At 41.0% G+C, this 13,740-nt stretch overlaps 1 protein-coding gene across 2 annotated transcripts; it reads left to right on the top strand.

Moving 5' to 3' along the window:
- On the top strand, positions 1 to 8,709 carry atp1b2b (ATPase Na+/K+ transporting subunit beta 2b). Of its 2 annotated transcripts, XM_033640444.2 has the most exons (8): positions 116 to 517; positions 5,310 to 5,438; positions 5,530 to 5,637; positions 5,845 to 6,050; positions 6,324 to 6,383; positions 6,633 to 6,659; positions 6,898 to 6,993; positions 8,358 to 8,709. In XM_033640444.2, exons 1-8 carry the CDS (start codon positions 427 to 429, stop codon positions 8,523 to 8,525), a joined length of 885 nt encoding a protein of 294 aa, XP_033496335.1. In that variant the 5' UTR covers positions 116 to 426; the 3' UTR covers positions 8,526 to 8,709. The 2 variants fall into 2 exon arrangements, with proteins under 2 accessions (XP_033496344.1, XP_033496335.1); XM_033640453.2 differs by lacking the exon at positions 6,633 to 6,659 and having other exon boundaries at positions 1 to 517.
- Positions 8,710 to 13,740: the final 5,031 nt, after the last annotated feature.

The following is a 13,740-nucleotide window of genomic DNA, read 5'->3' as shown; positions in this document are numbered from 1 at the left end:
GGAGGGGAGGGAGGGGGGAGGATGGAGATAGTGGGGGTGCTTGTAGAGAGAGGCGGAGTGAGTGCTTTACCGCAGTATCACTAGATTTCTGCACCACTCATCAAAACTCTGCGGCATGCAGACAAGAGCTGGGGGGGAGGGCATATAGGCTACTAGGTCTGTGCTGGAGAGTAGGACCGCTACCTCTTACTATAACTATCCATCTTTCTGTTATCAGATAGGCTGGGGTTTTACTTTAGTGTCCATTCATTTGTGCGTCTGAGCGCTTAGACCTGAGTAATTGCCTCTCTTCTTGCAACAGCCGCGGTGGTACAGTAGCATATCTCTCCCTCTCCGTCTCTCTCTGCTGTCTGCCTATTTGTTCCTACCCGGCTCTTACTGCATTACTTTCATTAGAGCTTTGGTTGTCCAAACTTTTATGACAAAATGGCAAAGGATGGAGAAAAAAGCGGGTGGAAGGAATTTATATGGAACCCGAGGACGAGGGAGTTTCTGGGCAGGACGGCGAGCAGCTGGGGTAAGTACTGTCCAGCTACAGCAATGCAGCAAACACTGTCCCTCGGCTCTGTAACAGGTCTCTGTCATAGTCTCTTAAGCCTCTCCAAAAGCTTCAACATACTGCTGCAAGAAGGGGACTCCTTCAGAGATGAACAGTCTAACTATAATGTCTATTCACCCTGATACAAGTCTGTTATTTCCCTCAGTGCGCAGGTAATGAGATGGCTGTCGCTGTCCACTACAGTCTGGTGCTAGAACCTGAATGCGGCACCGCTCCTGTGGAAGCCGGTGGAAGAAAAAAAATCCTAGTTTCTTTATTTATTTATTAATTTATGGCACTGCTTTCACTGCGCAATGCGCTCGGCACAAGGGTGGAGGCATATGGTCTTATTTCACATTTGAATTAGCCAGATTACTGCAGCACTGCTGAAACAGGTTCCACTCTGTTGCAAAGTGCATATCATCAGCTCCTGTCTGTGAGAGAGCTTTAGCTAGCTTCATCATGAATTCTGCTGCAGGGTTGCTGAAGTTAAGTAGGAATAGGGTTGCATGCCTGCAGCTTTTATCTAATGAGTATTCAACGTGATGTCATTCATTTTCAGGCTTTTCCCCCCCAGAGATTTTGAAGATGCAATCCCGGCCTTGCCACATACTGTCCTCCCCTCTGCCATATACCCAGCCTGCCACTGTTTCAAAGATTCATGAAATGATAGGGCACATATGGCTCTGTTCTAATGACATTGGAGCATTTTAATCTGGGTAAAGCCGAGGGCCAAATGCTATTTGTATCACCTCCAGCCCAGCCCCTCCCAGTGAGTGTAAATCAGTGAGGGATTTAATCCTAATCTAATGACTTCATTGGCTGATGGGGAAGGTATCAATTCAGAGGGTAGGATCTAGCAAAGTAAACCACTTTCAGGAACTGAGATTATTTTTTGATCTTTACACTGGGGACATGATCTCACCAAAGTTTAGTATTTGTGGTTGGAATAATGCGGAAAATGATTTGACTTGCAGTGATAATGTCTCATGAATGGACATTGTTCTATTACTGCAGAGTTGGGATCATTGACTGTAGCTTCCTTTGCTGGAATCCTCCCGCAGTGTACGACTTAATCCAGCTCAGTGTGTCCCAGGTGCTTTAAGGTCTGGTGGCCTTTTTAAGCTGTGCTTTCTAAGGCTTGTTAATTAGGCTATTTCTGTCGTCAGCCACTACATGTAGGTCTGCTAAACTTGGCATTTCACCTCAGCACTTCTTCATTCTCCTAATGATGCACACACTGTACGTACTGTACCTCAACCCCCACTTGTTTGACTGCGTGGCAGTCCATCCATCCATTTTCTGTATCTCAGCATGCAGTGAGAATAAGGCAAGAAAACACACCAGTCAAGTCTCCAGTCTTTTTAAAAGGCAAATTTGTTGTTTCCACTTATAGTTTTGCAGCATAATGTACGTGCAGAGTGTTAGATCAAAGGCTCCTTTGAGGATGAAACGCAGAACACTTGCTTGTGTGTTCTGCTTTGTGTAAAGAGCTGTAATGATATGGAAATAGCCTTGATAAAAGAGAACAGTCCTGCAATTTTGATGTTACATTGCCACCAGATGACACCAGGCAAACATGGTCAAACAACTAACTCTATTAAAAATAGGACTAATTAAGTGTTCTGCTCCTCCCACTTCCAAAAACAACAAAAGGCTCTTAGTGTAACATGGGAAAACAGCCTCAAAGGGCCTGATAGGAAACAAAACCCTGATGCCGGTCTTAGTGCAAGATTGCAGACCATATACAAGATAATAAATGGTTTGACACTGAAAGAACCACAGCACATAGCTATTTATTCTTTTTCTGGAGCATTTAATTTTGAGTTCAGAGATCTGTTTGATCACCAATTTACAAAGCAATTGAGCAGCGTGTCCTCCTAATTAATTCTGAAAGAAAAGAGACACCTCCTGTCATTATTACTGAAGAAAGAACAGGATGCTGAACCATCCCACCCCGGCCTTTTGTTCCCTGCTTTCAACTGCCGTCTGCAAACAAAACCGGGGTGAAAGAGAGATGCTTCACTGTCTATCATCAGCATGGACTGAGAGGGCAGACTGTGAACCTAACACCCTCTTTGCCAGGGGGAAAGCCACCCTGCCTGCACGCTTGACCCCCATATGCACGTGTGCACATCCACTCTCCCTTGGGTGGTGTCATATTTGCAGTTAGCACAACATCCCCCTGGATGACAGAGAAAAACACTTAAACACTTTGTTTTGTCACATCTTATCTCTGATGCCTCTCGCTCTTTCTCGCTGTAGTGCCTCTGGCTTGGTCCGGGGTCTGGAGGACTGACTCTGTATATATTTAATGACTCAGCTTGGGTCTTTTCCATGCGACAGACGGGATGCTCACAGCTATCCTACTCACCCATTCATTCGCTTCACCTCCAGATTCCGATCATTCTGGAACAATTGGGTGAAAAAACGCACACACAAGCTCTAAATCATCAAGACGCCCCTCTGTAATAATTGCCCCCCGCAGAGCAGCTTCCCCTTGACATTTTGTTATGGATTCCTGTAAGCCCGGCTGTGTGGGGAGGCAGATGCAGCGCCTGCTGACAGAGTGAGTGAGCTCCACGCTGGGGGCCATCCAGCAGAGGCACAAGGGTCAGGGCACTCAGTTGCTACACAACGCAGGCCTCAGGTGTTGATGCTGAAAATGAGGGATGTGTCATAGAAAATGCTATTTATGTTTTCCTGCTCTCTGTGTAGACAGGAATGCCTGAGGTGGGAGCAAACAGCTGCTTCAAAAGTATTTGATCATTTCCAAGTAGGAAGCATCACTTAAAGGAGTCTTTTCAGAGACGGTTCATCTAACTTCCACGCACTGAAGGAAATACAGCAGTGACAGAGTGGTACAGTGTTACAGATGATTTTTTTAATTCTAATTTTTAAGAAAGTGCCAAAACAAGTCAGTTAATTGATTAGTTAATCGGTTCCTCAAATGTCACGTAAATTAAATATCCTTTGGTTTTCAATTGTTCACTGGACGGATTAAGCAACTGGACGATGTCACCTGGGAGACTGTGATGTCACAATTTTTTTAAGCATCAACCAGAAAGAAAAATGACAAATTCATTAGCTACAGCCCCACTTTCTATCGAATGTAACATTATCACTCTGGTCTTCTTACACTATTAATGAAGTAGGCCTAGTCTATGATGGCCTGTAATCTCCTGACCCTGTGGCCTGGTCTCTGGGGGGTCCTTGTTCTCCCTCCACCTGTGCCCCCCTCTGTCATCATCCCCTCTCCTCTGTGGACAGGGAAACACTGTAATGAAACCGATCAGAGACCTGCCTGTCAATCTTGGTTTAATGGACCCAAGAATGTGAGGAAAGCAACTGTAAACACACAGTTTATGTTGTGATCAATTAGATGATTAACTTCATTTTAGACCATGTTGTGCAATTAATGATATTTTAAGTATCTAAAGGACGGCTGCTCATGTGTGAGTGAGAAAGAGAGAGGCAGATGGAATAAAGCTCCTCTTGTTTAATGAGGATTAACCGGCCTCCTGTGAACATGTTTGGTCAGAAAGTGACCACACAGACACAACACGACAGCAGCATTTAATTGAAATGAACTGATTCCATTATCCACTCAGATGTACGATTATTCATACTTAGAAATGTGCATTACGGTAATTATCAAATGGACTGCACTTACCCAAAGTTTTCTTGGTGTATAAATTGCAAGCCTCATTGCACTGTAATGCACAGCCAGCAGCACAAGTGTATTGTGAAGTCTGGATACAGCAGTCACTGCAAAAGAATGTAAGAATGTCACTGCACAATAAAACAATGAAGGCTGGCTCTGGACGTAGGTCATGCCTCTTTTTTGTCGCAAAGACAGGAAATGTTACATCATGTGTAGACATGGTGTCATTTTCGACATATTCACATTATTTTATCAGATGTGATCATAAGCGGAGGGGTGCTGTCTGCAGGGCGTATCTGACATACCGCGTTGAAAGTACAAAAATTTGCTTTTACAATTTAATACCACAAAATGCCCAATAAGCCTGAACATCTTCACAGTTAGCCACTGTAATTTGCATAGCATTATGTGTGTAGTGTAGACGGTATATGTCATTTACAGGAACTTACTGTATTTTTTTTTAATTGCAGTAATTTACTTTTAGCACATTGTTTAATTCTTAGTTTAACTGTATTCTTATTTTATTATTGTGACAATATATTACCATGTTTTTAGACCATGTATTCTAGTTACTACAAAGGCCATAATGTTTTAAAGTGTATCATACTAAACTGAATTCGCTTTGAGTGCAGACTTTGTCTCTAGGCTAAAAATACAAATGTAGACTGTAAATCTTAAATGTTGAGACATAAGTGAGTGCATCACAATTTAAAATGATATTAGGAGTAAAGTTACATTCATGAATTCATACAATTAGCTAACACTTTGAGAAAGAACAACCTTTAATTTAGCAGGGACGGTTAGCCATTTAGCTAACTAGCTAAATAGGCTTGGATGATGATTTAGAATATGAACACATGATTTGTTTGACACATATATCTCTAATATGTTTTTCAGTAGCAGATCTGTACAGTGTTAAATGAAATAATAAACTTTGCTTGATTTATTCCATTCGTATGATTTTGATTTTCTAAGTAGGCCTACTTATTTCCCCCTGATTAAGATTTAAACTTTCAATGTATAGAGGTGAATAATTTGATCTATTTCTTCTATGACAGGCTGATATTGCACACAGTTGATGCAGCTCTCCTCTGTCTTTGTCTGCAGGTCTTATTCTTCTCTTCTATGTAATTTTCTACATCTTCCTGGCCGGCTTGTTTGCACTCACCATGTATGTCATGCTGCAGACCTTGGACGACCATAAACCCACCTGGCAAGACAGGCTCGCTACACCAGGTGCAGTTACTGATGGTACACACTGCCTGAACACAGGTCACAGTCCATAGCATGGTGTTGTGACCCCCTGCTGTCTATCTGTCACTCACAGGCATGGTGATTAGACCCAAACCAGATGAGACCTATGAGATTGTCTATAAGATCCAGAACACTGAGAGCTGGGACATGTACGCTCAGGCCCTGGACAGGTTCCTGGCACGTAAGTCTGGCTGCCGGCTTCTCGTACAGTGACTCAAAAAGCTTACTGCTGTGGATTATCTACCAATCTAGAATGAATTGTTTTTACCTAATAAGAGATAATTCCTTTACTGTCAGCGGGCAGGAGATTGCCTTGCACCAGGGTTTTAGTTGAGTCATAAGCCCTTTCAAACCAAATAAACCCCCCCCCCCCCCCCCCTCCCCGCAGCCTACAACGACAGCGTCCAGGCCCAGAAAAATGACGAGTGCGTCCCAGACCGGTACTTCCTGCAGGAGGACAGCGGTGATGTGAAGAACAACCCGAAGCGCTCCTGTCAGTTTAACCGCACCATTCTGGAGGACTGCTCTGGACTTACTGACCGTTACTATGGATACCAGGACGGCAGGCCATGCATCATCATCAAGCTGAATCGGGTATAAAAAAGAAAGAGGGAAGGGAAAGGGATGGTGTTGCTAGGAGACTATGGAGTGACTGAGATAATGAAACTGGTTGGGAATAAGGGAAAGATTATCCTTGTAAAAAAAAAAGGAAGTCATTATCAAGATTATAGTCACTGGTTATTGGATTTATCTTTTATTTCTGGTGTGTCTTATAGCAATTTGAAACATGATGTTTCATTCCTTTGTGTTTAAACGAGAGCGAAATGGGAATAGATCTGGAGACGTGCTGTCTTTTTGTCTCACCAGGTGATTGGGATGCTGCCAGGAAAGGACGGACAGGCTCCGTATGTCACCTGTGGTGCAAAGGTAATCCCTTTTTTGTCTTTCACAATGAAAGGCGTAACATAACAATTTGGATTTCAGCCCATTCATAGCTATTGTGCCTCACTCTCATGTGCAATATGCCACCTATCACTCGTCTCCATTCCCTTTCATGTCTGTGTTTGCATTGTTTCATCCATCATGTCTGTATTGCATGCGACTTACACATCTGTGTATGTTCCTCCTCTCTTTTTCTTTCTTCTCACTGTGTTGCATTAACTTGTTCACTCTCAGAAATACAAAGTTGGCAAAGATCAATGGGTAAGAACGGGGCAGGACCTGTGTTTTTAGACTTCAGATAATGTTTAAATGCAGTAGCAGTGTAGACTGTAGATGATGTGTTTTTCAATGAATAGACTGCTGAAGTAGATCGTAGGCACACTGAGAAATTGGATTTAGAGAAAAGAAGGAGATTAACGAGGCTCACCTTCTCTTCTCCTTCATGTATGAAGGGATCTTTTTCACCGTAACTGATGAAACTGTTGTTTCACCCCCTCAGAAAGAAGACTCTGACAAAATTGGAGAATTGATGTACTTCCCCCCGAATGGCACTTTCAACCTTATGTACTACCCTTACTATGGCAAGAAAGCTCAGGTAAGATGGAGTCTGAAATTAATTTGTAGTAACAGAATTAGTATTATTAATAACTGAAAGCTTGAGTTGGTACCTTTTAATTTGAATAAAAAAACATTTTTCATGTTTGCCGAAACTGTCTCTGTATTCTCTATAATGGCCTTACTGCAAGTGAACAAAGACAACTTACCAGAGCCAAGGAGTCTTTAATGTCCTGTTCATGGATCAGATTCCCTAAGGAGGCTTCAGGATAAGAGAGTAACTCAGGAATCTGAGCCAAGTCCTCAACGAGGGCGCGTCTCCAGCCCGTTGTAGACGGGAGGTTCCAGACGTAAAAGTGGATTAATTCATTTCTATGAGAGTTGCTCAGTGGTGCATGAAGCCAAAAGGTTTACCTGCAACTTATAAAATTACCCGGATGATCAGCACTACTTACGCACTGTGTGACCCATACAGCAAGCACACTAGAGACTTATGGTAGCCGAGTGGCTAACTTCCAGTTTAGCCCTCCGCTTATTTAAATGGGGATAAAATGATTTAAGCATGTGGCTCTTCTAGACTTTAGAAATGTTATTGGACCAAATGGATCAAATCCTGATAGTTTTAAGGAGTCATTTCACGAGGGTTGTAACGCTAATAAAATGTATCCACTAATTTACAGTCATCTCTTTCATCATGTAAGTCAATGGGAAAAAGTCTATTTGGGGCGCAGGGCATCACGTGACAGTGTAATTACATCGTTTCTCCATTTCGATAATTGGCTTCAAAGCTTGGCGCACTTTCCGAGGGGCTGGGTCAAACTGTCAAACAAGGCTTTGCTTTGCCTTGCCTTACTGAAAATGTTCCCAGAAACATATTTTAGTGTACTGTGTAGCTGTAAAATGAGAACGTTGGTCCAGCAGGTGGGCGTCGAGCGGTGCTTGGTGACTGTAGTGGTCATGTCACAGATTTTTTTATTTCAACTGTTGAACAGTACACTAAAATATGTTTCTGTAGACATTTGAGAAGAGAAATTGGCAATGGAGTAACACAGTTTTGATTCGTATTTGATCAGCGCTGTGATCGACATGAGTGCTGCGTTAGAGACTCCTTGGCTGTGATTGGTTGTTTTTGGTGCACGACGGTGGATTCATGCCATTACAATCAGTGAGAAGAAGAGGAGGGACAAGATTTTTTTCCGAGTATAGTGGCAGTTTCAGCAAATATGACACAAAGTTATTTTCATTAAAGTTACCAACTACAGCTTTAATAATGACTTAATTTGGTAAACATTGCTGCTTATAACCAAGCAGCCATCTTGTATCTCCAGACAGTTCATTAAAGATGTACCAGACAGAATATATTACTTCCTGCGTTTGAAGACGTCCTTGGGTGTGTTTTTGCAGGTGAACTACTCTCAGCCTTTGGTTGCCGTCAAGTTCCTTAACATTACTGCCAATCAAGATGTCAACATCGAGTGCAAGATCAACGCCAACAACATTCCCCAAGGAAGTGAAAGAGACAAGTTTGCCGGAAGAGTGTCTTTCAAGCTGAGGATCAACACTATTAACTAGGTTGACCTTTCTCCTCTCCTGAAAACTACTTTCTTCATTCTCTGCAACATTGCACATACACAGAAACAAATCTCAGTATTCACACCCTTCGTAGGATTTGTTTACAACCCCCACATTGTGGGGACATTGTTTGTCCAGTTGTGTGATGAGATGGGGTAAGAATAAAAGGGTGGCAATCCTGTCATTATTTCTGTCTGTGAGCTATGGGACAAATTCTTTTCTGTAAATTAGTTTGAGGTGACGTCTATTTATACTGCATGACAAATCTAGGGGATGTAAAGGACGTGAACATGTGTTTTCAGAGTTTGCAAGGATCAGCAACATTAACACTTTACTGCTGCTCCCCTCCTGCTGCCTCCTTATAGAGTATCCCTCTATATATGAATATACACAAATTACAATACAAAATGTGTATATCTACAGTATTTATACGGTATCATAACCTTATATCAATACGTCTATTTCGTTGCACCTAAAAGAATAATCCAACAGACTCGTGTATATCTCGACGGATGGATGCAGAGATGAAGCCATTTTGCATGTGTGTATCGTCTTTCGTGTGCTATGATGGCAGGAGGCCCCTGTGTCCCACCTCTCTGCTAAGTGTGAAATAAGGTTATGTTAAACCACTGACCACCAGGAGGGGCCACACTGTAAATCTCACACACACAGCAAATGTGTGTGTTTTGATAACAACACACATCTACGAAAAAATGGGAGTTACAGTAGAGGTTGAAACCTTTAAGAGTGTGTGTGTTTGTGCATGTGTGTGTGCGTTTTTGCGTGTGTGTTTCATTCACAGGTCCCATTTCATACTGTAGGTCGGGAAATTGCATGCAATGTGCAATATTCATTAAGTGGCATACATTATGAATGCCTGATACCATTCTCCGGATGAGAAAGCTTCCATTAAATGATAATTATTTTGCATCATTTGATATTCACACTGGTTGTTTGACCTGAGAGCAGCCTAGTAAACACATGTGCGTCATGTTTAGGTTGCTAAGGATGCTCATATCAACACCACTGATCTGAAATGAAGTACGAGTGCGTCTTACAGCATCACTTTAGTTTGACAGAAACCAAAACTCCCAATCAGCTCCCAACCAACCATCTGAATATCAAATGAGAACAGAAACACTGATCCTCCTGCTGCGCCATCGCGTTGCGCTCCCTGTCACTGTGTCTGTCATTTTATTCCTATAAACCAAGAGCCATTTTCTTGTGTCCCGATTTTTAACCATTTTATTTAGAGGGTTTTATTTTTTTTCTTTTTGCGTGTGTTGCATCTATTTCATTTGTATCAGAAATAGATGCCATTGTCATATTTTGTATTGATTTGCACTGGAAGTGTGCTTTGAATATATTTATGTACAGTTGTGGTGGAGTTTTGGAGGATGTTGAAAGTTTGTGTTTGTTCCCTTTCTTTCATTCATGTCCATTATCATCCTCTAAAATATTCATCCAGGATATCAAAATGTATAGTTTGCAAAATCGTAACTAGAGTCTTGAATATGTGAGTTGGTAGTTTTGTTTTATAGTTTGTAGGAACAGAACAAAACTGGAGATTTGCTTCTTTGACCAAATAGAAGAAAGGAAATTTTTTTTTCCATTGAATTTGTTGTTTTCCTGTAGTATTCTCCACTGCTGTATGAATCAGTCTGAAGGCAAAGCCATTACGATAACTAGACAACCAGTTTGAACAACCAACCTGTTACAAAATTATAGATTAGGCCTGAGTCTGGTGCTGTTTACTTAACGTGCATTCACTGTGCAGTAAAGGCACACAGAGTTGTGAGAAACACCTGTAAGTATTGGCTGGAGAAATCTGTGGAGTCACACTTTTTAAACTCAGGCATTCTTCTTTGGCATGGCGACAAAACTGTACCAATGCGACTGTGATTCTGCCATGTCATTGCAGCAAATGTGGAACACAAGCATCTGTTTGCTCACATTAAGGTCTGGCTCGACTCCACCACTTAATATCTCTCAGAGCCATGTGCTTCTCTCACAAATATCGACCTCATTATCTGATCCAGACTTGACAAAGGAAGACAATTAGATGTAACGTGATTATCTGATCTATATCTGGAGGGTTATTCATAATGAAAGATGTACTCCACCAGTTATCTGAGGCTCCTTTTTTCTTCTTTTTATGACCAACCACTGAGAAGTTCACATGCATTTCTCCTCTGGCATTTCTGCAACACTTACTTAATTTCTCTGTAATCTCTTAATCTGGTCAGATAATCCAGAGCAGGCATGCTCAACTTCTTTACCCTACTTTGTCACTCCTCCTCCTCCTCCTCCTCCTCCTCCTTGAATCACTGTCTTCAAAACTGCTAGAACAAAGCTCATTTTTTCCACTGCATTCAATCCTATTTTACCCCAGTCATCCTTAAATTGATCAAACTCTTTTTAAATCACACTCGGCAAATAAAATGTTTTGCTTCATCACCTAATTGGACATTATTTTTTTTCTCATGTGCATGTGAAGATAAGTTCTTCAACCAAAGATCTTCATGACAGTTTCAATTTGATTTACTTGTGCTGCACTGACACATCCTCAGCAGAGACAATGTAGGATCCAGGTGGAGGGTTAAGCACCCCGTCTTATTAAAAGGCCTACTCTTATATAATAATAATAATAATAATAATAATAATAATAATGCGCACAAAAGGAACGTGTTTCACTACAACATAACAGTGCCTCCTGGTGGACAGACAGTGTTGTTCCCCAGTGTCACAGAATGTCATTTCCTGTTATCTCCATTTATCTGTTTTTTTGCTCATGTGATAATTTGGAGATGTCCTCAAAAAGCAATATATTTATTTCTTATGTGGCTGATAATGTAATGATTAAAAAGGCGGTTAAAAAATCAGCCTGTCATCAAGAGTAAGGAGGAAATAGGAAAGAACGTATAGATTTTGCAGTCAGGCAGTTTTGCCAGCGTGCATTATCGTGATGGAATAATATAAAAAGTGTTGTTTTATTCAGAAAAGAGTATTTTTATTGCTATTTTGTTGTAAAGAGGAGAGAATGTATAAGCTTGGATTGCATCGTGCTGTGGGAGCTATCAGGTAGGTTTTCAGCATTTCATTCAACAGATGGCAAAATGTTAACAGCTTGGTTGGAGAAGTTTCTTGGTTTTTTTTAATGTAGAAACATGTTTTGTCATGAATCCTTTCTACTTTCTTAACTCAATGAAAGTTCTCTGAACACTGGGGTCCCTTGTATCAGAATGAAGACATTAGAAGTCATTAGCAGTATGTTGGTAGTGAATACATCAGAGAGAGCTTTCAGAGAACTTTCAAGTGCAAAACCTTCAGAAACCTTTTAGAACAAAACTGCAACATGGTCCAACGCAAGCATCAGAGAGCGTCAACTGTTCATGTCTCAAATACAGAATAATGTTAACAAACCTTGTCACTCCCACCCTAACCCCCTCGTCTTAAATTGTACTATTGCCTAAGACTGTGGTGCAAGGATAGGTCAAGAGAGAAATCCATGAAATTCGTTGAGATACTCTCGCCCCAAAAGGATGATAATTCTATTCTGGATCTTTATTTTTTGCTCTTACTGTATGTATATTTTTGCTCATGTTTACTGCAAACCAAGATAGAGAAATAAATAAATGTCATTTAAGGGAACTTGGACTCATTTTTGTCTCTGACACTAAGATTAAGGGCTGCACGATATGCAAAATCCATAATTCAAAAATCATATTTTGACAGATACTGCAATTGTGATATGAGTCACTATTTTAGTAGATTTGGTCATTTTTGCATTTAATTTTTACTTACAAAAATATAGAAAATAATGCTGATGATGTGTTATTTGCTGGGACCTGTACCAAATCAGCTGTTCCCTTATGTCTGGAATATGATTCGCAGGCCAGGGCATCTCTGTGTCACCACAATGCTTAATTTATAATAACAGTTATTTTATTATAGCAATTTGGATATTGCACTCTGCAATATTGCAATTTCGATAATATTTTGATTAACTGTGCAGCCCTACTAAGATTCCAGCGGAAAGGACATAATGCCAAAGTGGACCCTTTTACTGTGGTTTATTTTCAATCAAAATGAAGTAAAATGTAGTTCCGCCTTTGCACGAGACGGAAAAAGAAGCCAGCCAGTGTCAAAAGTAGCGTCAGGTGGGTGTAATCTAATGTAATCTAATGTAATCTCATTCACCGTAATCCTTACAGCCTTCAGCACCAGTGAACAACCTGTGCTTACACACTGATACATGGGAACAAGTGAAAAGCAAAAACAGGAGAAACAAAAAAGCTTAGGTTATGTTCTTATGTGTGAACTATTGAGAGTCTCCGCACTCTATTTTTAAAAGAGTCTCAGGAGGAAGTGAATACGTAGTGGAAATATCAACGGCAACATGTCATCCTCCTACACACACCACGGGTCAAAGGTCACAGATTCAAGTCTTGGCTGGATTCTAGCACAACATTTAGTTGTTCAAAAAAAAAAAAATCCTATGTATTAATTGACCTACGCTCAGAAATATGTGAATTCTGTTTTAGTTCAGCTTTTTCCCCTTAAGGAGCTGCTTTAATAAAGTCTGCCGCCAACTGCTTGACAAGATTACAGCTGAAGTGTACTTCCACCCACTGACCTTCAACCAGCTCCTGTCTACTGTTCACTCAGTGGCTTCAGGATCAGTCCTTATCTCTCCCTTCTTCACTGTCTCCTCCTCAGAAAGAGAGAGCACAGTCCAGGAAAAGGGAGAGAGCCAGGATTATGTGGCATTAGAGGTATTTGTGGTTTTAAAATAGTCTGATCAAGAGTAACGCCAGTGATACCTACAGTACAGTACGCATGCTATTCTCTCTGTTACACACACATTCTGTATATTATAATCCTGAATAATTTGCAGCCCTTTGATATTCTTCAGATTGTTTCTAATGTATAAAGCATAACATTTTATATTGTCTTACAAACACAGAGATATTATGAGGGAAAAGGCCTTTGTGTCTGGGTTCAAAAACCTGTCCATTCCCACAAAATGTATCCAGGTGAGAGTGTCGCACAGAGCAGATTAAATCCACCATGATGTTGGCAGAATGAAGATTAGTCTGGAGCAGAGCGCAGGAACCTCTGCTGGATGGTGGATAACATTACACAACGGTTCAGTGGCATTTAAATGTCAAAGTTATCACATTACTGAACCAGACTCTGTCAGAAAAGAGGCAAC

This window comes from Epinephelus lanceolatus, chromosome 11, assembly GCF_041903045.1.
Source record: "Epinephelus lanceolatus isolate andai-2023 chromosome 11, ASM4190304v1, whole genome shotgun sequence".
In the NCBI taxonomy this organism is placed as follows: Eukaryota; Metazoa; Chordata; class Actinopteri; order Perciformes; family Serranidae; genus Epinephelus; species Epinephelus lanceolatus.
Note: the sequence above shows the minus strand (reverse complement) of the source record. Positions and strands in the feature narration are given on the sequence as shown.